The 23,112-nt window shown below is 39.8% G+C and overlaps 1 protein-coding gene across 1 annotated transcript; it reads left to right on the top strand.

The window, feature by feature from the left end:
* Positions 1-1,263: 1,263 nt before the first annotated feature.
* arl10 (ADP-ribosylation factor-like 10) lies at positions 1,264-22,603 on the top strand. Its single transcript, XM_005472317.4, has 4 exons — positions 1,264-1,600; positions 8,250-8,433; positions 15,948-16,123; positions 19,493-22,603. Exons 1-4 carry the CDS (start codon positions 1,463-1,465, stop codon positions 19,664-19,666), a joined length of 672 nt encoding a protein of 223 aa, XP_005472374.1. The 5' UTR covers positions 1,264-1,462; the 3' UTR covers positions 19,667-22,603.
* Positions 22,604-23,112: the final 509 nt, after the last annotated feature.

The following is a 23,112-nucleotide window of genomic DNA, read 5'->3' as shown; positions in this document are numbered from 1 at the left end:
TTCAGGGCTTCATTTTGTTTGGAATAAAACAATTATTTAGGTCCTTAAGGTTGTTCTGTACAGGTCATAACATTAAAAAATGAATAACAGATTTAATTTAATGTTATTTTGACAATATGCATTAAATATGTGTTATTTTTATAATAAATTAAAATTAAAGTATATTTGAATAAAATTAAAAATCTCCACATCACTATAAATTATGAATTCAGTAATAATTATTGCTATAATATCAACATTTGTAATATAATTTAATATATTGCTACAATATTGCAATACTTTTTCTGAAATGTTGGAAATAAATGAATACATTTTTTATTAATGAGTTAATTTTAATAAATAAGTTTTACTCTAAAAAAAAAAAGTAGGAGAGACTGTTTCAATATTGTGCAGTGATTCGATGTTATTAAATCAATATTAATCTAAGAAATTCTACAGCATGATAAGAGTATTTATTCATTTAGTAATTCAGTAAGATTGTTAGAATAAAATGTAAATTTTCTTTATAAATAATTCATAATTAGTGTTTTTAAAGTTTCTTTTTACTATTTTAAAATAATGTTAAAAATTAAATATTAGTATCTGATGTACCAGTATATATACACAAATACTAGCTGTCTACCTTTATATTGGCCTTGGGATTTAAAACAGCTGATAAGTGAAAAAGTAAAGAAGGAATTAAAGAAGAACTTTTAAATCACGTTATGAATGTTTTTTGCTGCATAGTCTGGTTTGTCCACCAGGGAGTGCGCTAGAACTTCGCTGTTTGCAACAGGTGCTTGGAACGTTACAAATACAATAATCAGCTGATCCGAGCAGAATTTGTGTAAATAGTTATCCATGACTTCTAACAAGAAAAGAAGACTCTTTATAAGCTGCACTGTTATCTCATTAATAACACCAAACAACAAAATATGAGTGGAATCTGTTTATGTTTCATGTGTCTAAAAGTCGAAGTCTTCGGCAGATATATTGGAGGCTTAAATCACCAAATATCGGTATCAGTCGGGCTCTCGTACAAATATGCATATTCACAAAATTCAATAATTTTATATTATTATAACGCAATAATAAATAAATGTATCAACGTTAGTAGGCCAGGAACAAATAAAATCATCATATAAATCATTGGATTATGACAGATTAAAAAAGAAAAAAGTACATTTTGTTCTTAATCAGTGATCAAAGTAGTCACAGTGTGCTGACCGTCAGTGTATTAGTTAAACGCGCTTGCACAGAGGAGAGGGGAAATTTCCGAGCTGAGCCTGAACGCAGCATTTTTTCTGCGTCTGGGAACAAAAACATCGGAGCGGCTCGGTCACATGTAGCGCGCCCAGCCGCAGCACGAGCGCGGAGCCGCGAGGAACGAGGAAGTCAGTCGAGCCGTTGGCGTCCAGGAACAAGCAGCAGCGGTGCGTCCGGCTCCCGTCCCCGGCTCCCTCCGCCACCTCACCCGCCACCTATGGTTCTCCTCCGGCACATTTCCATCGCCCTGACCGCCGCCGTGGCTGCCCTCGGCTCCGCGCTCTTCATCGCGCTGAACTACTTCTACAAGAGGCGGATATGGTCCCCGCAGGCGGAGTACTGCACCATCAAAGAGGTGGGAGGGCAGGTTACTCAGGTTACTCACCTTCTGAGTTTGGTCATTTTAGACGTTTAATCGATTTAATTTAAATTTAGCTGAACTGTTTAACTTGGAGAGGAGCGCGTTCAGGGACCTCTGACTGAGGCGAGGAGACGCTGCAGAGTCATTAGAGCTGCTGGAGATGTGCTGATGCTTGGTGGAGATGTGCCGGTGGCATTATGAGAAAACAGAAAGATGAAGAAGGAGAAAAGAAGGAGGTGGTGCTGATAATGAAGCAGTTGCTGATAATTAATGATGATGATGATGGTGGTGATGAAGGTGGGGGAATGTAGTGAGCATGATTTGAAGACTTTGATGTAATGCAATTCATTTTATATTAACAGGACAGCATTATGTAACGTGACAGCTCCAGAGGTGCATTGATCGCCCCCTGGTGGGTGGTTGAACGGTAGGTCAAAAGCCCCGCCCCTTCCACATTAGTAGCCATGGACACGAGTGATATTTAAGACATGGGGTCACCCACCCTTGACCGAAGGAAGCTGTTCTACTTCCTGTTAATCCCACTGTACAGAAATCGGGTGCAGTTAAGACAGAGCTTCAGCAGGGGCGACTCGTGAGCTACTCCTCATTAATTATACCGTCACGGAGCTACAGCGATATTTTATCTATGGTGCTTTAATGTATTAGTAAACGAGAGAAATCATCCAGAGATGGAAACTGTTTACATCTTAAACTGGGACCTCAGGTGGCCATTTGAGGAACTGCAGGTTCGGAAACTTTTGTGCTAGCTTAATTTTTTTAGATTCATGTTTTTTGTTTTTAGGGGGGTTTTTTGGCCAAAGATTTAAAAGTACGCTTAAGTAAATTCTTCTCAGACACGTTTGTTTTCTGATCAGCTTTTTTAACATCCTCATGACCGACGGCTTCTCCAGCTAAACTCAGAGTGATTCCCGTCACCTGTGAAAGAAGCAAAGATTACAGCGATTAGATTTGCTGATTGTGTTCTCAGTTTACAGAGTTCTGATTTACTCAAATCAGAGAAAAAGGACACCACAGTTTCTTAAAGACAAAAACCCCCTGAAGTCCTCACAGCTTTTCTTGGGTAAATGACTGACCTAATAACTAAAAAGCTTGCAGACTGTTTCAGTTTTAATTGCTGCTGCTGAAAAGAGGAAAAAGTAGGAAATCATGTTCAAGGTGATGCTGAAGCACCGAGCTTCCTTGTGGGAATATGATTGTTTGTCTCAGCTTCCTGTAGAGAGACAGAAAAACAGAAATGAGGCGGGCAGCGAGCGGAGGGTCTTAATGAATGAGTCTTCACAGCTGCAGCCTGAATCTCTTAATAAAATCTATTTGCATGTTTCTAATCTTGTTTCCTCGATTCAATCAGCAGCAGTCTGTAATGGGCTTAGCCTGCTTTATCTGGCTCAGCCCGTCTTCGGGGGATAATGCCGGCGTCTGCCGGCAGCTCGCCGCAGAGGAGATGTAAATGTTTCAGTCTGGGGATTCGTTCTAATCACATCTCGGGAAAGCGGGGGGGTTGACTAACGGCTTGTTTTTGACCCCGAGGAGTCGCAGCAGGTGGGAGGGCAGCACACGCTCATTTACAGAGCCACAAACAACCACAGGAGTGCTTCGTTTTGTTGTTTCTTTCTCTATTTTGTTGGGTAGACAATGGGTTCATAGGCCTTTATATTAATCCCAGTTTTTCATATCGTCTGTGACTCCTCGGCCTCAACTCTACAGGCACAACAACAGGCACCTTCGTTGTTGTTAAATGTTGCTGTTGGTCCTCTGAGATTTGCTCTGTGTTGACATTATTCATCGTTTGTGCAGTTCTGCCACATTCGCGAGGTGTTCAGGTACAGGCGACTGCGATGGTTCCCAGACTCCACAGAAATGTCCAGCAGTGAAAATGTGACAAACTTATAAGAATATAATCTGTTGTGCACGTACATGACACGTGTTGTCCTTTTGTTATTATAGTTAGCACAACTTTAACTAAACACAACCAGGGTTGTATTGCCTAAACCTAACCGAGTAGTTTCACAACATAAGCCTAACAGAATAATTTTCTTTCCCTAAATGTAACATAATAGCAGTTTTAATTGTCTAAACCTCAGGGAGTAGGTTCACTACTTAAACATAATTAAGTAGTTTCATTATTTAAACCTAACCGACTAGTTTCGTAACTGAAACCTAACCAGGTTTTAATTGTCTGAACCTGGCTACTTTCACTACCTAAACCTAACAGAATACTTTTATTTACCTTAACATAATAATAGTTTAAATTCTTTAAACTTTAGTAAGTAGCTTTAATTAGTTACTGAAACCTAACGTAATAGTTTTGTCTAAACCTAACCAACTAGTTTCATTACTGAAACCTAACCAGGTTTTAATTGTCTGCATCTGACCAGTTTCACTACCTAAACCTAACCAACTAGTTTTACTACCTAAACCTAACAGAATTATTTTCTACTACATAATAGTAGTTTTAATTGTCTGAACTTAAACGAGTAGCTTTAATTAGTTACTGAAACCTATCCAGGGTTTTATTGCCCAAACCTAACAGTGTTTTCATTTGTAGTTTGTAGTTTCCAAACCTTACTGAGTAGTTTTATTCTCAAAGTAAAGCTCATAAGAACACGTAATTTAAGTGTGTAATGCGAGATTAAGGGTAAAAATAATAATACTTGTTGGCCTTAAACGTGAATAATGGGTCCAACAGCCTCCAAATGTGGACTTTATCACCCTTTAAACCAGGAAAATCTCTGTTTTGGGTACACGGTCACAAGTATCTCGATGTGACGCGATTCATGTAAATGTGAGTTAATTCGTTTAGTATTTCACACAGTGACAGGTGTGTCTGCTCGCACACTTTCTGCTTTGTGTCAGGGTGCAGTGGTATGGGAGTTTCATCTTGTCTTAAAATATCGCACCATCATAAGTCAGGGGTGTCAAATTCAGGTTCAGCGAGAGCCACGCTGGGAAATGAGATCCTCACCGAGGCCCAGATACACGTCTACAGGCACGATTTCACTGCACATGTATGTCTCAGCTGCGTTTTCGCCTACAGTTTGGTGAGGATGAAGCCCGCAGCCAGTTCACATCGAGTATATTAGCCTGTGTGACATTTACTCCAGGAATATAATGTGTTCTCACTGCAGTTCCAGAGGAAGGCTGCAGACAGTCAGCTCCCAGCATTCTGTTTCACAGACCTTTATACGACAGCTGCTGCTCGTTTGTGGCCTTTAATAAAACCAGAACTGTCCTGAGGTAAATGCAAAGTTTTTCATCTTGACTTTTGTCCTTGAACGTACTTCCACAGGTCTCACAGAGCCCTTTTCAGGAAGTGTGCCTGTACTATAAGATAAATACATGTAAAGCTCGGCCTTACAGCTCCATCATTGAGACTGGGCTGATTACACATGTTGTGGCGTAGCTGCATTCTTCTCTTTGGTTCACAGACTTTCTGAAACCTCTGTTCACCGCCGGTGACCCCACATCGTCATCGCTGTGTAGCTTCAAACATCACGGTGAAGACTGTGTGGTTTGAAAACGGGAATTATCTCACTGTAATCGGATATAAGCTCAGTGACGATGCAGGATGCTCTGCCTTCCGTCTCAGCTGAAATCGCCTCTCTCCCGTTTTGTTGCTTTTTGGCTTGAAGATGCTGTAAGTCGGGTCACAGGCTTTCACTGTGTTTTCTCAGAAAGTACATGTGATATGATGTCCATTTCTTTCCATGATATCAGGCCTACCTCCTGTCAGCTGACCATATGTTGACGAAGAGTCTCAGTCTACGAGGTTGTTATTGGTTGGTCACAAACTCAAAGGTCAGGTTTGATTTAATTCACTTTTTCTAAAGCAGCCAGCTTCACAGACTTGGTTCTTTATGGTCAAAGAGGTTAAAACTAAAACCAGCTCTCACTGACTTTATTAACACGTCAGTCAGGAAGTACTCAGCGAATCACAACCTGGCTCACTAACCAAAACCTCTGGTTATCTTTGGACTCTCGACTTCTGGGCGTTGATAACACTGCTCTTAATCAGATAGTGTCCAGAGAGAGCCTTCCTGTCACTTCCTGTTATTCCAGGCAAAGCTCAGACTTCAGTTTGACTTCCATTTCCTGGAAAGGAGGAAGCATTTTTAACCCTCAGTCGATACTTGATGGTACTCGATTGTGTCTTTTTGCCACAAGTTGAAGCTTGTTATTCATAGTCTGGCTGCAGTGAAATCACTGAAGTGGAAGTTGATGCGAGAGAGAGAGAGGAAGAGCAATCACATGTAATCACAGGAGAAGTTGTGGAACATGAGCGGCCGACGGCATGTGGCGGTGTTAGAGGATGATAGTTCCTTTTGCCTCCTCTCTGAGTAAACCGCAGCTGTACGCTTGCTATTCAGAGCTGCAGGCGAGCTGGCTTTACCGCTCCCTCGGTGGGAAGCTGCTGCGTTGCTGAGCGTCTGCTTCGGTGGAGTGTCCTTAAGAGAGACGTTAAACCTCGGGCAGATCCAGCAACGCTGATCTGCAGCCGAGCCGGGACTCTTTAACCTCCCCGCGGGGCAGCAAAGCAAAAGAAATCGATTCAGTATCACCAGTTTTTATGAGAAATGTCTGAAGCAACAAGGAAAAGTTTAAAGAGAAAGTAACAGCGGGAGCAGGAGACGATTGAATTGCTGGTTTCACTTAAAGTCGTATTAGATCATTTGAATATGTGTGCAATCCAGGTACGAGCCAATGAGACGATGGAGATGCACGCACGGCTCGTCCTGTTAGGAGCAGCAGCTGCTCTGCAGCCTCAGCAGCTACGGCGAGGCTTCTGCGCTGTCAGGGTTTGAGGTTGATCTCCCAGTGGGCCGACTCAGCCAGAAAAACACGGAGGCGAGCTTCAGAGCTGTCAAAGCGGCCTTGTTTATCTGCTGCTACATTTATCCGGCAGCACCAGGCAGCGATTACAGCCAGAAAGACGTCAGAAGAAACGCAATCCATCTTCAAAATATCCCAGACTCTTCATCTGGCCTGTTTCTGCAGTGCTTGCTGGGTAATTATGAGGTGGTTTCATCTGTTAGGGAATCAAATTAACTGATTCTGAAGGAGTAATTTTAGCACTTGATGATCCATCAACAAAGTGGTATTTTTAATAGGAAGCTGATGCATCTGCACTCTAAAAGGGCTGATATGAATTGGTAATTAACCTCTACAGAGCTGCGGCTGCACATCAGCACACAGCATGAATAAAGACCAACCTTGTGTGACTTTTAAAAAGGAGATGACTGACGTGTGAGGGATCTCAGAGGGGCTGTGACGTCCCTGAGCCTCTCAGGCGCTTTCAGAGCGCGCTGACGTTTGAAGCCTTCTCTGAGACTCGCGTTTCTTTATTCCTGCACACGCAGAAGGCTCGCTGAGACAAATCTGCCCTGAAATAAAAGTAATAAAGGGATGCCTGCTCTTTCATTAAAGTATAATATCACGAGTGGTGCCCCTCGAGGTTTGCAGAAGCTGATTCATATTCCTGCACATTATGAGGAGTCTTCAGTACCAAATTCCGAAAAGTCTAATGCATTCAGTTTGATTCGAAGAGGCGACCCGGTGTGAAAAAATACAAACACGAACATCAAGTTAAAATACCTGCTTCTAGCTGAAAGGCAGAAAAGTCAGGTATTCGGTTTGATCCACCCAGAGCTGCGCGATCATCATTTCATTACTAGGTAATCTGCTTTTGCAGTTTGGCTTTGTCCTTTATTAGGTCCCTGCAGCCAAGGTGAGGTTCTCAAAATGTCCAGAACGGTGAATTAAACATGCTCACCAGCTATCTTTGGACTCTTGACTTTCAGTATCTCAGTATCTGTTAATCAATTCTGAACTCAAAGACTCACTTCGAGCAGAGAGCCTTTTCTGCTGTACTGAAACTGGCAGCAATTCAGTAAATGGAGCTAAATAATCTCCAACTGTTTCTAGGCAAAAAGCCGGCGTTGTTAGTTTAAACTTAAATTATAGTGCGTGTGAAATAAGATGCAAATAAGATGTAAACAGATATTAAAGTTAAAGCACGACAGAAACATCCTTCCTTCTTGAAAAGCAGCTCATTGTGGTGTTTGAAGGTAGAGCCGGACCAGTTTATCCATTCAGCTGTTTGTATGTATCTGCATTTATAACGGCCGGTACATGAAAATATAACAAGTAAGGCCTTGATTACACTCTGTCATAGGCTCGGAGAGCTGGAGTACTTATTTTCGTTAAACTTCTTTAAGTCTGATTGAAGTCTGTTGCCTGGGACACATGCAAAGCCTGTAGTGAATACAGGCGGACACATGGACATCCTCACAGCACTCACTCACTGTCTGATGACAAAATTATTCTCACTGGGACCTGAGCAGACTTGAAAGCTTATTCCTGGCTTATAGGAGAGACTGGAGAAACACCCTTCAACCATGTTATGAGTGTTGAGTTTGTTTAGTTTGTCCACTAAAACAACTGATGTTCACTCCTGGAGGTGATAATTTGTTGTAATGTTCTCCTTGATGTCCTTGAAACCAAAAGCTTCTCTAAGATCATCAATCCACCCTCACTCTGTGTTGAATAAGTGATGTGTTTAATCTTTGCCTCAACACAACATTTCCAAGCGTTTGCAAACATTAACATCTCTGCGGTCTGCCTGTAGGAGGAAGAGGAGCGTGGGAAGCGCCAGGTCCTGGTACTCGGTCTGGACGGGGCTGGGAAGAGCAGCATGCTACAGGGTTTGACCCCTGGGGATTCAGCGGCTAAGAGACGCCGGTGCCGGCCCACCCGCGGCTTCAACTTTATGAGTCTCAACGCCCCCGCCTGTCAGCTCGACTTCCTGGAGAGTAAGGCTTCTTTTATCCGTCCTAATCAAATACTGCTCTGTGTGGAGTCTAGCAGGCATTGATGTTTTATCAAACAGCATGAAATGGAGAAATGGAAAGAGCTTTGGCCCAACTGTTCAGTTCAGTCGGCCATTTGTTTCATTAAAACTGCCTCGAATCAAACAGCTCTGCAGACATGCCCGCAGACACACTGTGGAAAACCAGATTCATAAAATGTTAGAATGAAGTTGTGAGAGCTGAGACTCGGTGAATGAAAGTTTTGAATGACTTTTTTAAACATTCGCCAGTTATGGAGATAGTGAGTGTGTGCTAACGTTAGCACATCTCTACCACTTGAAAGTGTTTAGCTCGTTAGCTTGTTGACGTTTGTTAAGGTAGACCCTTTACTAACCTTTACCACTGTTAGCGTCAGTTAGCACAAGATGATGCTAACAGTAATTAAACATACAGATTAGCATCTTAGATTACAGTCACACAGGCCTAGAGACCAACCATATGGCAACCACCAGTTGATTGAAAATATATTCACTGTCCAGTTGCTGTTTGTTTGCTGTCCATTCCTGTGAAATCGACCCATAAAGCTCCATCACACAGGCCCATAGACAGGTCACCGATACCCTGGCAAAGAGGGTGCTGCACCAAAAACCTCATTGTCATTGCTTTGGTTGCTAGCATGTTGGATAATGTTGGATTCCCTACTCATAGTTGTCTTGATGAAGTACAACCAACCAAAGGCTTTTAGCTTGTTAACATTAGAATATTTCCAAACTTGCAACAAGATGTTCTCAAAAAATAACAAGCAGTGTAAAAGAAATTTAAAACAGAAAAATATGTTCATACAGTTTTATGTTTGGTCCAGAAAATATGAAAACGTGAAGCTGGTAATGTCCATAATTGATTTGCTTTAAGTGCTGGTAAGTAACTCCATTGGCTTTATGTTTGAGTTGAACTTAAAGGGAGATTTGATCTACAACTTCACTTGTTTTTCTTCCCTGAAAGCTCACATCATCCATCACTGCCAACACAAAGGCAATCACAAGGCAGTCTCTGGCAATGGCTCTTGTTATATTATTATTTGTTCAGTGACTGAAACATTCAGTATCAAAGTATCACGAAAGTTAACTGTGACAAAGAAGCCTGGAAAATGTATTTCTGTTTAATTTCACACTATGGTGGTGAAGTTAGATCGCATTACTTTTACTGGCAAGATCAATAAATCCATCACATTAGTGCTCCACAGCACTAAAAATAACATGAATGACTTCGCTTTCCACTGAGCCAACATACGTGGTCAGCCGTGTTTGGCCGATGTATTTACAGGAATGTGTCACACTCTGCGATCGGTGGGCGCCACTAATCTTTTTCTCATCCGCGAAAGTAAGAGCTCACGCCGCCACCCACACAGTCACAATACTTCAGCAGCTCTGTGCATTAAATGTCTAAAGTGTCTTTGTCTCGGTGACGTTGGCTCAGAGGCGTGCTGACAGGTGAGAAGCACTACGATGCACGGATCTCTTTATGGAGTCCTCTGGGGAATTATAAATAACAGAACTAACACCAGATCAGATGGAGAAGTAGGTTTAGGCTTTGAGCTGATGATGAGATTTGGTTTTGTGCGAAAGGGAAGTGAAACTGTCAGTGGTGAGGCCCTAAATCCTCAGCTCTTTCCTTCAGCATGGCATGTCCCACTTTACAAGCTTTGAGAAACAAATTGTGTTGCCATGTGGTGAAATTTAATTACTCAAAAAATAGTGTTCGAACAGAGGTAACAAAGGCAAAGAAGCAAAGGAACGAAGAAACAGAGGAGAAGACGATGCAGGCGGAAAATATGAGAGAGCAGATGAAGAAATGAAGTAAAAGCACAGGAAATGAGATTACCCAAAACAAACAGGGATGATGAAGAAGACAGAGGAAGGCAAAGGCATGGAAACTCTGGGAAGACTGAAGTGAGAAAAAATCAAAACAAAAAACAAAATTCAGTTAAAGCACAAGAAATAAAATTCAACAACATCACAAAAACCCGGGACCGTGATACAGATACAGATCTGTGATACATGTGTAACAGATGTAACTCTGACTCTACAGAAATCCTTCAACCAGTCTGATGTCAAAAAAAGAGATAAAGCTGCACGACCTTTAATCGTACCAGAAAATATCCTGGTTTTTTTCTTATTCTCATATAAAAACATGTTTTAAAAGCTCGGCGTTCACTGATCTAAAACGTTTTTCGTGCACGTGAAATGAACTGAAACTAAGACCTGAAGCTTAAACTAGTCAAAATCCTTTTTGAAAGTTTTTTACTTTTCATCGTTATTGCACACATCTTCCATTTTAATCATCTTTTCATGACACACATTTAACTCAAGAAGAAGGAACTCTGCTAAAAGACAAAAGCAAGATTTCCGTGTTTACTTTCACGTGCTGTTGTTGTCCTCACTGAACAAATTCATGTGTTTTTGTTCATTACAAGCTTAGAAAATCTTCTGAAATTAGAAAGTGAATAAAAACTGAGAAGCAAGCTGTTGATTGCACATTAGAGTCTATGAACAAAAACATGGAAAAAAAAATTATGTCTAAGTGCTTCCTGAATTCAAACGTGTTCGGTATTCTTGGAAAACTTAAAGCTCCCAGATCGTCACTTTTAAATTACAAAACAGTGTCGACACACAGGCGTCAGGAGGACTCATCAAAATGACACTTTTCTTATGTCGTGATTCACTCACACCTTTAGACCAAACTCCCTAACGAAGGCATGTGTGCTGAAACACATCTGGCTTTCTTCAGTTTTCAGGATTATGATGTGATGAGAATCACCGTGCTCGTGATAATGATGGTGATCATATTTACATCGCAAGAAGATTGTCTACAAGATTCTTTTAATTGGAGGAGAAAATATAACGTTAAGAAGTCCAACATTCAGGAATTATTTATTTGCACAATTGTGTAGTCAGTGTAAAGGTTAAAATATTGATAACAATCACAGAGTAACACTGATATGAAACTATTAGGATACACTGCCTATGACATCAGTCAGTGACACGACATCCCAACATCTGAGGGAAAAAAGAAAACACAAAATGGTAAAAATGACCAAAATGATCAAAAATCATTAATAGTTATTTGAACAGTTGTGTTGTCAGTGGGTTTGTCTTTAATCATTAGTATAGTGTTATCTGCACTATCCACCATTTTCCTCGTTCTTCCCTCTAACTTTGAACTCTGATTTCCGTTACCCTCGGTCATTTGATAAGCGCTGCTATCAGCACTCATAAAGTAGTCGTCATACCGATGGGGACTTTCAGCACCTGTATGTTTTGATGAAAATATTGATAATGGGTTTTTGTTGTTTTACAACGAGTTTAACGCGTGTCACTGCACTGTCAGTATGTTTTTTTTATAGCTTTGAGCAGCTGTTTGTGGGTCAACGTTTGTCAGACAATTTCATTAGAAATGCTAAAAAACACAACTTACCAACTAAATGTGTCAAAGAGGTCCAGTTAACTTGAATTAGTCCACGACTGGTGGCCGTTAGGGCTGTGTTATTAATTTTATTCCATTTCCAATTACAACTTTAGCTTACATTAATTTAAAAAATAGATAATTAGGATAATCCTCTTTTGCAATAACTAATTTTTCCTCTGCACACATCCCTGTTCTTTACTTTTGCCTCTAAATGAATTCCCAAACTAGCAATGGCATGCTCAGTTCATTTCATACATATTTGTTTATTTACTAGGGTTAAATAATAGCTAAAGTTTTGGAAATCCGTTCAATAAACCCACTATTTTTCTAATATCTGTGAGTCATTATGTAAATTTTTGACATGGACGAGGAGCCGCAGTGACAGTCAACAAGGTGAATGTTTGATGGTATTTATGTTCAGACAGTAAATCGGTGCTCTGCTAATTTAAATCAATAAGCCTAGGCCCACTAATTAGTGGTTATTTTTAAATTTTAACGTACCACAGTATACTTACTGTCCCGTGGACGTGGTGTACACCTGTAAGAATGAAGACAGCAGTGGAACAAAGGGTCAAAATCTGGATTCAAGTCAAAGTTTCAAGTTGAACTTTGGTTGCGTTAGCAGACATGAAACAGGCCCACATGCATCTGTGAGATCACTTTAAAGACCTTTTGGAGAATAACAGTTTAAGAGGTTCTGTACTTAAACACAAAGTTCTGAGCTGAGCTGTCATGTGACAAAGTAACAACACGACAAATCTGGGTGGAACAGTCGAACTGGCTGTAAAATCAGGTGTAAATTCCTCCTCAGTGCTGCTGCACAGAGGCCTGGAGCGGCAGTGAGGCCTTTAGGTCGGTACAGACACACGCCCACATCGTTCACACCCGTGTGAGTCAGTGCTGACTGTGTGCGCACACGTGGGAGGGTGTTTAATAAGGTGGCCTGTAGAGCAGCAGGACGAGCATCCCGTTGAGATCGCCGTGACAATAAAACACAAGCTGCTCACGCCGCCGAGTGCCGGGTCCGGCTTCCGTACTGCATCGGGTAAACAGGTATTTATTGCTACATCACATCAGCTTATAGTACAGCACTCCCCAGTTTCCTAGCAACATTTCCCATTAGATCCAGCACTAATGAATTCTTGCTACCCTCTTGGATTCAGAGGCAGTTAGGACCTAAAGTCTTACTCGCTGCTGTAAGCAGTGATTCGTTTGGCCGTCGAGCACCGCTGGTTCCTGCAGCCGGAGGTCACTTCTGCTGCAGACTTTCCAAACCACTGAAGCTGGAAACTGATTTTCTAGCAAATGTGACCTGTGACTGTGTTTGGTACAAGCAGTGTTGGTACTGCAATGCTGTAGATAGCTTTTTTTTTCCTTACTTTATAATTTACCTTATGAAGGCGTTTTTATATTACAGTCGGTCTCACTGCTCCAGGTTTAAATCACAAAGCAACAAATACAAGAATCTTGTACACCAGTAGATTTAAAAATGAGATGTGTCCTCAGTTACTCTTATTACTCAGTTCCCCTGAAAAAATGGAAAGAAAAACAAATCAATACTGAGGTGTTTGCTCTGTGAACCCAGAAAGCAAGAAAAAACGAATAAAAGGAAAACTTCATGCTCAGGTTGATGGATTACACAACATAACTGAGTATTCTGGTTGATTTATAGATCATATGGAAATGAATGGAAATGAATGACTGCCTGGGGAGTGCAGAAAAACAGCATTTTCTTACAAATGTAAAACAGATCTACAACTCTTAAGTTTTGTCATTGATTTATTGATGATATGTAAATTAATGGAAGTGAATGGCTGCCTGGAACGCTTTAAAAATACATCCAAAGTCTAAAAGTGCACAGGATGCATTTAAGCATAGGAACATGTGAAATACATACGGACACACATTTAATAAATTTCTTAACAGATTTTTTTAGATCAGTAGTCATAAAAACAAGAAAACACTGAATTCAGGATTTTATATTCAAATTAGAGCCGGCAAATTATTCAAGCATAACATTCAACCACTAAAACAAATTTTTCTGTTCAGGAATGCAAGTAAAAAACTGTAATTTACATCTTGACCACAAAATAATAATGTCCATTATTTTTTTCTGCAGTTTTGTAAAACAAATTTGAAAATTCAATAATTATATTTCAGGATAAAAAATATTCAGATTAGAGAGCTTTGACATGCTGGTGGATTAACCGTTACAGTACTTTAAAATGATCTTAGTAATGACCAACAAGCTGTGGGATTAAATTACATGGTTGGACTCCAATGAGGTCTAAAAGTTTTAGAGCACAGCTAAATGTTTTCCAAGCACTGGACATTTGGAGCTACATTTCTAGGCAAACTTTGATTTCTGTTCATTTCTATAGTTTATTATCAATTTACGTTTATTGATTACATAACTTAATTGTACTGTCGTCAATTGATTTAAAGATTGTACAGAAGTTAATGGAAATCAGTGGTGGCCTAGTGTGAGTACTTTCACACCTGCACTCTTTAGGCCGTCCAAGTCAAGCTCTGGTCAGTTTAGCCCAGTTTGGAGGACTCGATCTGGTTTGTTTATGTCGAGAATGTGATCCGACCTCAAACCGACCAAACTACCAGTTTTAAGATAGATGTTAGAGCTGAAAGCCTTTGTGGTTGACTTGGAGTTCACTCTGTGTGGAAGGAAATCAAAGTGTGAGGAAAAGCTAAAGTTTATAGACTCATCAACTGAATCAGGTCAATGTAACTGAACTACAGGTGTGAAAATGGCCCAAAACTCCAAGTCACGCCATTAAGAATGTTACACTTTGATGTTGTTCTATCATTCTAACCAACCACTGACTTCCATTAATCTGGACTGTGTAAAAATGTGAATGGATTAAACAGCCTAATCAAAATGAATCCTCACATTCCTCGATGTTTAAATCCTGATGACTGAGCTGCCGCTGTTTCATGTAGCCAAACTAATCCAAGAATCTTTCACACAGTCATAAATGAGATGTGTCCTCAATTATTCATAGTGTCTCTGGAAAAGAACACAAGGGAAGGAAAACAAATAAGAAAAAGTTTCAAGAAGGGAACAAAAAATAAAGGAAAACCAAACCACATCAATACTAATGTATTTCCCCCAAAACTAAGAATAATCTGAGCCTCTGAGCAGCAGGAAAACAAGAAAATCTGAATAAATTCCATGAAAAAAAACTAATTCAGACCCATTAAATGAAGAGAAATCGCAGCTGCACTGTCATGTTTTACTCTGAGCCTCTTTAACATATCATGTCTGGAGGCAACAAGATGGAAAAAAATGAATCAGACCAATTTGCCCAGGAGGGAACTGTGGATATAAATAATGCCTGAGTGCCGTCTCAGCCTGTTTCATCCCTCGGTGAAAATCAGATTGCATTCGGTCCGGTGCAGATGTGAAATTAATCTGTGGCCAATTTGTTTAAAGTGGGGATGCCAACCGCTTATCTAATTCTGCGTATCGATCTGTCCTTTTATTTAACCGAAAACCTTCCTCCAGCGAAATGGCCTTGAGCGTGGCGGTCAGTCGGGGATGTGTGGGTATACTGTGTTTCTTTGCCTGACAATTTTTGTCGTTGTTGTTGTTGTTGTTGTTGTTGTTGTTGGGGTTTTTTGTATGAATCAATGGACAAACGGCCTCCTTTTCTATGAACGCAGTGCTACGTGTACTGGTACACACTTAAAAATAAAACCGGTTATTTTGGGCAAACAGATCCCCCTTAGGGAGCGACAGTAAAACAATGTCTTGTCCTTGTTTTTTAATTATGAGAACTCCTGCTGAGGAGAACTGTGCATCGCTTCAGGAGCTGAATCCTCCACAGATACCGAGGCCTGCAGGCCGGGTGTTGCTCAACAAGAACCAGTTTTTATTATGTGTTGTCCAGTAATGTCTAAAGACTAGCCAAGCTTGAAGAACACATAGAGAAGTCCAAGTCCTGCCAACCGTCTGTCAGATGACTCGATCACTTCAGGTGGAAAATGACATCGCCAACACGGTGAAAAATGTCTGCGGTGTGTTTTCTATGCTGCAGTTGGTGGTGGCGAGGATCTGCGGCGCTACTGGTCAGATTACCTGAGACGGACTCACGTTCTGGTGTACGTGGTGGACTCGTCTGACAGAAGCCGCCTCCCTTTGGCTAAAGCTGAACTGCACCGCCTCCTGAGGGTGGAGCCCCAGCTGCCTGTGGTCGTCCTGGGAAACAAGCAGGTAAACTGTAAAACAGGCGTCTTTTTGTTTTTGCATTTTTGAATCCAGTTTACACAGAGAAAGCTCAAAATTATGAAGTCACAGCTAAAACCTGTGGGTGTTTTTAGATTTCTGGAGAAACTTTCGTTATCGTTTTAAGCAACCAATGATTTCCATTAATGTTGAGTTAGTGTTGTCAACATTAGTGTTGAGTAAAAGATAGTAACTTATATAAGTTTTAGGGGACATGAAAATTATGGAAACTAATTTTCTGCAGTTTCAGACATTAAACCTCAAGTTTCAAACTATATTATGTCCTTAAAAACTAAAGCAAACACCTGTATTTAATTCAGTTTTAATTACACAGCGCCAAATCACAACAACATTTACCTCGAAGTGCTTTATATTGTAAGGTAGACCCTACAATAATACATACAGAGAAGAATCAGACAATCATATGACCCCCTATGAGCAAGCACTTTGGCGACAGTGGGAAGGAAAAACTCTCTTTCAACAGGAAGAAACCTCCAGCAGAACCAGACTCACGGAGGGGCGGGGCCATCTGCTGCGACCGGTTGGGGTGAGAGAAGGAAGACAGAATGCTGTGGACATGCTGTGGAAGAGAGTCAGAGATTATCTAAATTATTTATGGATTATATGGAAGTTGATGGAAATCAATAGCAACCCAGAAGAACAAAAAAAATAATCAATTAAAAGTCTGTGTAGCAGATATTTATAACCAGGATGGTGATCTAGTTATTTGACAAACTTGTTATATACAGAATGTGATGTCTTTTATTTCTTTTTCTTTTTTATATGTAGACACATTGTTCACATAAGAATACAAAACGTAATTCAGTTTTCTAAGTTATTTATGGATTATATGGAAGTATATAGAGATCAGTGTAAAAAGTCTACATGCACACGTACACGAGTATTTTAGAAAATGCAGCTTTTTCTATGCCTTTGGGCCTTTCGTCCACACGTAAACAGCGTTTTGGGTCACTGAAAACTGATATTTTTAAAAACTCCTGCCAGGGTGGAGATTTTCGAAAACTCTGTTTTTGCGTCTACGTGTGGACGAGGAAAAACGGAGACTTAGTCACGCAACGTCAAAGGTGTGCGCCACGTTATTGTTTATGTCAGATGAATTTCTACAATGACAGATGGAGACAAAATACTGTTGCTGTTAATCTTATCTACAGTTTTTACACACTTCGCATACAATTAATTTGATCTTTTTAAAATTTATGTATGCTGTGTGCATTTTGTCCATTCCTAAGTTGTGAGTCTACACCAGTCACATTTCAGAGCGCTGTGACTTGTGATTATGAATCACTCAGACTTTACATGTGGACGGAGATATGTTTTCAAAACTGCACATGTGGATGGGATTTTATTTTTTTTTTTAACGAAAACGGAAAATCTCAGTTCTCAAAAATACCCGTGTACGTGTGGACGTAATTAAGCATGAATGATTTTTTTCCTTCAAAATAAATAGTTAGCTGAAAGCAGCCATGCAGAGGTTGAAATTTGCATGCAGTTAAGTTCATAACCAGAAGAGGAAGATCCATCAGAGTCCTGAAATACATTTCCTCCTCAGCTCATGTTTCCTTTCAGTGTGTGGAATTATGCATGACCCCGCAGGGAAAAAAGGAATATTAGTCACATTTAATGTTGGATCACTGCGGCTCCATCCTCGCAATGCTGTCAGGTTTTTTTGGAGTACTAAGAAGAAAAACTTACCTGAAACCTCACAGAGCAGCCGCAGTCCAGTTAGATCAGGTCACGTCATGTTTAAAAGATCAAGAGGCTCTACAGGTGTAAAATGAGCAGACTTTTACTGACTCTGCTTTCATCTGTGAAATTAATAAGGAAATTTGGATCATCAAACAGAATGGAGAATAGACCTATTAATTAACCTGTTGATAGGAACGTAGTACAGGAATTCAGATTTTTCCATCAGGTTGTACTGCTAAGCTTTGAAGTTTTACATCAGAAAGTACAACAAATCCAACAGTTCCCAGCAGTTTGGGTGATTTGCAGATCAAACGATGTGTAAGCTCCAGTTAAAAAGTTTAGTTGAATGATAAAAGGCTGTTAGATGTTTGGATGACACATAACCGTGTCATTTTCAGGAGGAACGTGTTTCACGTGAGAATATAGCAAAGTATATTTAAAAGTCTGTACTGTTCAAATAAATGTCAGAATCGTTCCCTATTTTTTGAGTTAAACCACTCATGCATGGATGATTACCCGTGTTCGATGTTATGGCTTCATTAGTTTTCATATTCACAAATAATGTAATATCTTATGTTACTTATCAGACACTTGGAGTGTCCATATTTATAATCTGAAGATAGAGTCCTAAACATAATAACCAAATCTGTCAAAAAGTTGTTAAAGCTAAAAATGATATTGTTATTTATCATGCAGACTAGTCTGAGAAGTCAAAAATTATTCCATCAAAAATTTTTCTGTACAGGAATATAAGTTAATAAATGTAATTTATGGTCTTAATCAAAAAATAAGTTTTTTCAGGTTTTTGGTAAATGCATATTTTTAGCATTAAAAATATTTCGATTAAAGAGCTTGTGCATACTGGTGAATTTACCATTACAGAAACATAAAAAGTTATTTTGGTAATTACCAATATCGTTAATTTAGGGCAACTGTAGTGGTGAGCTAATGCGTCTGTTGAGGTGTTTGCTAACTTGCCTAAACCTTTGGCTGTACCGTGACATGGGCTACATAAAGGAGCTCTTTCTGACAGTGATACTGGTGTTCGCCCACCAACCCTTTGTTCTCTGGCTCGGCTCTCGCTTAGTTTAAACAGCACAGAGATCGTTTCCCACAGAACTCATGTGCTGGGAAAGACGTGGTGCCAAGAAACGAGGCGGACATCTATAGACTCGCACCGGGTTTAATGGTTTGTGTAGGAAGGTGGTTTTAAATTCACTCGTTGCATACGCGAGTTTTGATCACAACAGAGACAACCAGCATTTAAACAGCGTGACATGTAGTAATTTGTAATGACACACTGTGAAGATTTATGGAAGTTAATGGGAAGGTGTTTTATTCAAATCAGCAAATTTTTTTGTGGAGGCGAACTCGACAGTATATTTTTTGATTAGGAATCTGTCTTTGATTGAAACCTGGGTGGCCTTCTAATGCAACTGCACAGACTTTTGGGTAAATTGGGTATAATTTAAGCTTCACTGTATTTTACTGGAGTGCTCCATTTACAAACGTCCTTCATACCAGAGATGATGCTTACACAGTTAGGAGATGTTACACAGTTCTTAATTAAAGGTGAGAAACTGGGTTCATTTGCCACAATTAAAGGTATAATGTAATAAAACCTCAACCTTTTTTCCCTCCTCTTCACAGGATAAGCCGAATGCTGTGAGTGTGTCGGAGCTCCATGAAGCCTTGTCTCTGGGCTCCGTGACCGAGGACAGAAAGCTGTTTCTCTTGGCCGCCCAGCTGGACTCTGATGGAGCCGTGAGGAAGTCCTGCAAGTGCCTGGATGCAGTCCAGGACCTGCTGCTCCAGCTAGTCTGATCAAGTATCCCTCCCACAGAGCAGAAGAGGAGGCATGGAAGCAAAGGGGTGGCTTGAGGACACCCTCCTCCTCCTCCTCTCTGGTTTTCTTGTTTAAGCTCCGAGGCAGAGGAGGAGGAAGGCGGGAGAGTGAAAAGATGCCAAAATGGAGTGCTGTTTTTTTCAGTACCTCTTCTTCTTTTCTTCTGGTCCTTTTTTTATTAGTTGGCTTTAGAAACAGTTCTCAAGCATCTTACACTTTCCCACCAACTCATCTGTTCTTGCTCAGTGAAGAAGAGGAAGTGCAGACTGAGGAGGATGAAGACAGAAGGTGGCCCTGAAGTGACTCAGATCTTACAGAGATCACCTTCTGCTGCTGACTCAGACTCTTATTTAATGTTGGCCTGTTACAGGTTTATTTAAGCATGTAGTTTGCGTGTATATAAAATGTGTGCTGTTGGGTGTCAGGTTTGTAGAAACAGATTTTTGTCGGGTTTTCTTGTTTTATGAAATGTTTTTGTGTAAAGTGAGATCAGGGCGTTGGCAGAGCAGAACGGTTGGCGTTTGGGGATTAGTTGACTTTGCTTCAGAGGATGACTTCTGCACTGCAGCTTCTCTGAGATCTAGTGGAATATTGTGTGGAAATTCAAAGGGAAGTCCGAGACTTTAAAAAACAAGTAAAAAATGCAACATTTTTTACTTCTTGCCAGTATTGTCATTATTGGGGGATAAAGTTTCGACATTTCAAAGGTCGTAAAGTGAAAATAATTCCTTGCTTATCTAACGAGTTCGTAGTTTCCTAGGAAACACTTCAAACAAAACGATGTACAGACACTGGGGGTTAGCTGCTTTTCATTGTTAGCTCATCAGGCTAACAAAAATAAACAGCTATTCTGACACCTTCTCTAAATTGTGGCCGAAAGCATATGTATTCAAATACTTTAGGCTTGGAAGCTTGCATTAATTATTTTAATACAGATACTTAATTTAAAATAAGTGAAATACAAGGAGTAGTCATACATTTGATTACAGGCACAACATTAGCTAATCTAGTTCTACTACTGGCAGCTGCAATATCAAAAAACTGTGTGGATATTAATCGATGATAAATCCATGCACTACCAAAATAATGTCACGCTAACACCATAATAAATTATAGATGTTTACATTTTCGGTACAAACTTAATGATCTGTCAAGTTGGGAGAAGGAGAAACATTCGAAAGTCACAAATCCGTTTATTGCAGTTCTTCCAGCTCGGTCTTAAAAGAAAGTGGAAAAAAGTCGCAAAAAAAAGTTCCTGTTAATGGGTTGGAACTGTCAACTTTTTTTGAAACAGCACAACTTTGTAAGAATATTTAGTGTCTGGAGCATGTAGCAGCTTAATAAGACGTGGCACCATGATGTTTTAAACCTAACCCAGTGTTTTAAATTTAACCAGTTTTAGACATTTGAAATGTGACCTCTGAAACAATTAATTCAACATTCAGAACAAGGTAATGGTGGCTCTATGAAAGTGGAAAATATGAACTCTATGTACACGGATATGAATTTGTGTTCCCAATACATCATGTAATATAGTGGCTGTATTTCAGAAACTCTTGTGAAACTGCAACTGGTTGTTTTTAAAAATGTGTTTATAGTCATAAAAGTTTTAATGGAGAAACGACACAATGGACTGCTGTAACATGGTCATGAAATACTTTGTCGTGCATTTGCCTGACAATTTTTTTCTAAATTACTCAGATAACTTCAGAAATTCAAAAGAAATCTTACTGAAAAATGTCTCTGTTTCTGAAGAGAGAAGTGTCTCAGAAAGGGACCTTGCTGCTTCAGAGAAATTGGGCTTTTAGGTCAATAGATACTCTTTGTGATTTAAGATGTCCCATAAATTCAGAAAACAGGGCAATTGATTTTGTCAACTGAACCCATCCTGCTTCTGTAAACCCTCAAACAATTTCTTGAAAAAATGCCAAGTTGTGTCTACCCTCAGATTCTCTAGTTATGGGCAGTAATAGTCAGCAGTGGATCTAAACTCAATTCTTTATTTTGCCCGTGCAGTCTGGACGTCATCCCGTTTATAAGCTCATACTTCCAGTCCCATTTCAGTAACTGCATAGAAATCATTTATCCCGTAAACTACACGTCTTTGAATGTATAACTGCAGTATTTGACTTTTAAGCTCTGTGTAAAGATAAAATGGAATTAGCTAGATCTTTAAATGCTGTATGTGTGCAGCAATGTTCGCTTACGACGCAGTTTTACTTTTTAATGAATGTGAAGTTTTATTCCTTGTGATGTACTTCAGAAATGTGTTCACTTTAAAGTTGAGTGGATTTGCTGTTTGAACACTGTTTTATAACCAGTCACTGCGTTTCCTCTTTTATGTGTTCTGTTAGATATACATTCATGCATGTCTACATGGTTTTTTATCACCAAACCTAAAGGGGACCTATTCAGTTCATTTCCAGCTCAGTGGGTTTATTCTTGAATTCTACCAGAGTTACTTTGCATGATTTACGGTTTAAAATAATGCTAATTAATCTAATTACTGGCTGTTAGTGCAACTTGAGAGATGTTAGTTCATTTCCCTATCAGTCTTCAATCCAACTTTATTCTGAAAATTTGGTTCCCTGGAGAGCCAGGTGGGCGGAGCTTCTGTGCGTAGAGAAGACTGCTTGAAGCATGGTGACTCTTAGAGCAGTCTGAAGCCTGAACTTTTGACTCACGTGTTTAATATGCAGATCCACCTTTGTAAATGCTGTGACAAAATGTGGAGAAAGATAAACAAGACATAATCGAGTCATCTTAAACGTCATATTGAATGGAAAATTGGCTTAAGTTTGTTTTGCTTGGGGATTTTTTCCATGTGATAAGAGTGACATAAAGTCTTATGTTTCTCAAGTATTTACTTTCCTGACTGCTCTGCTGTAATAAAGACATACAGGTTTACATACTTACGTCCTTATTGAATCTTTGACTTTGAAGGTTAGTAAAATTGTGTAGATTTATTAGGCAACAAATGTAGGGTGGAATATTGAAATCGTAGTCCCTGTGGTCACTTTGACTCTTTCTGACTATAAACAAAAATAAAAGTTATTGGTATGTATCAACTTAGTGTCACAACTGTTAACAAAGTCTGGGAGACTGTTTTAATTTGAACCATTCGGACTAATAAATAAACTGTACAGGTCAAAAGAACAACTGCTATATGTAGAAGGATGAAAAAGGAGCCATGACAAGAGTTGTTTATGATGTTAAAAGAACAAACATTTGTTATTAGGAAAAGTGCTCAGCTTTAAAACTTACTTTGGCTTCTGTCATTTCTGGAGTGCAGCGCCCCATAAAACTTACCAAAAATAAGACTTCAAAGAGACCATGCCCATTTTGAAGAAGCTGGAGAAGGACACATTGACAGGATCTCCTCATCATCACACTGTGAGATTCAGTCAGCGAGCTTGGTAATTCA

The sequence above is a fragment of the Oreochromis niloticus genome, linkage group LG10 (genome assembly GCF_001858045.2).
Source record: "Oreochromis niloticus isolate F11D_XX linkage group LG10, O_niloticus_UMD_NMBU, whole genome shotgun sequence".
NCBI lineage: Eukaryota > Metazoa > Chordata > Actinopteri > Cichliformes > Cichlidae > Oreochromis > Oreochromis niloticus.
The sequence above is the reverse complement of the archived record's forward strand: the minus strand, read 5'-3'. Positions and strand labels throughout refer to the sequence as shown.

Bases quoted from the DNA above. Each gene is read 5' to 3' on its own strand.
- arl10 (XM_005472317.4), top strand. From the start codon at position 1,463: ATGGTTCTCCTCCGGCACATTTCCATCGCCCTGACCGCCGCCGTGGCT. The intron at 1,601-8,249 runs GTGGGAGGGCAG...GTCTGCCTGTAG, and splicing joins AGTACTGCACCATCAAAGAG to GAGGAAGAGGAGCGTGGGAA. The intron at 16,124-19,492 runs GTAAACTGTAAA...TCCTCTTCACAG, and splicing joins TCGTCCTGGGAAACAAGCAG to GATAAGCCGAATGCTGTGAG.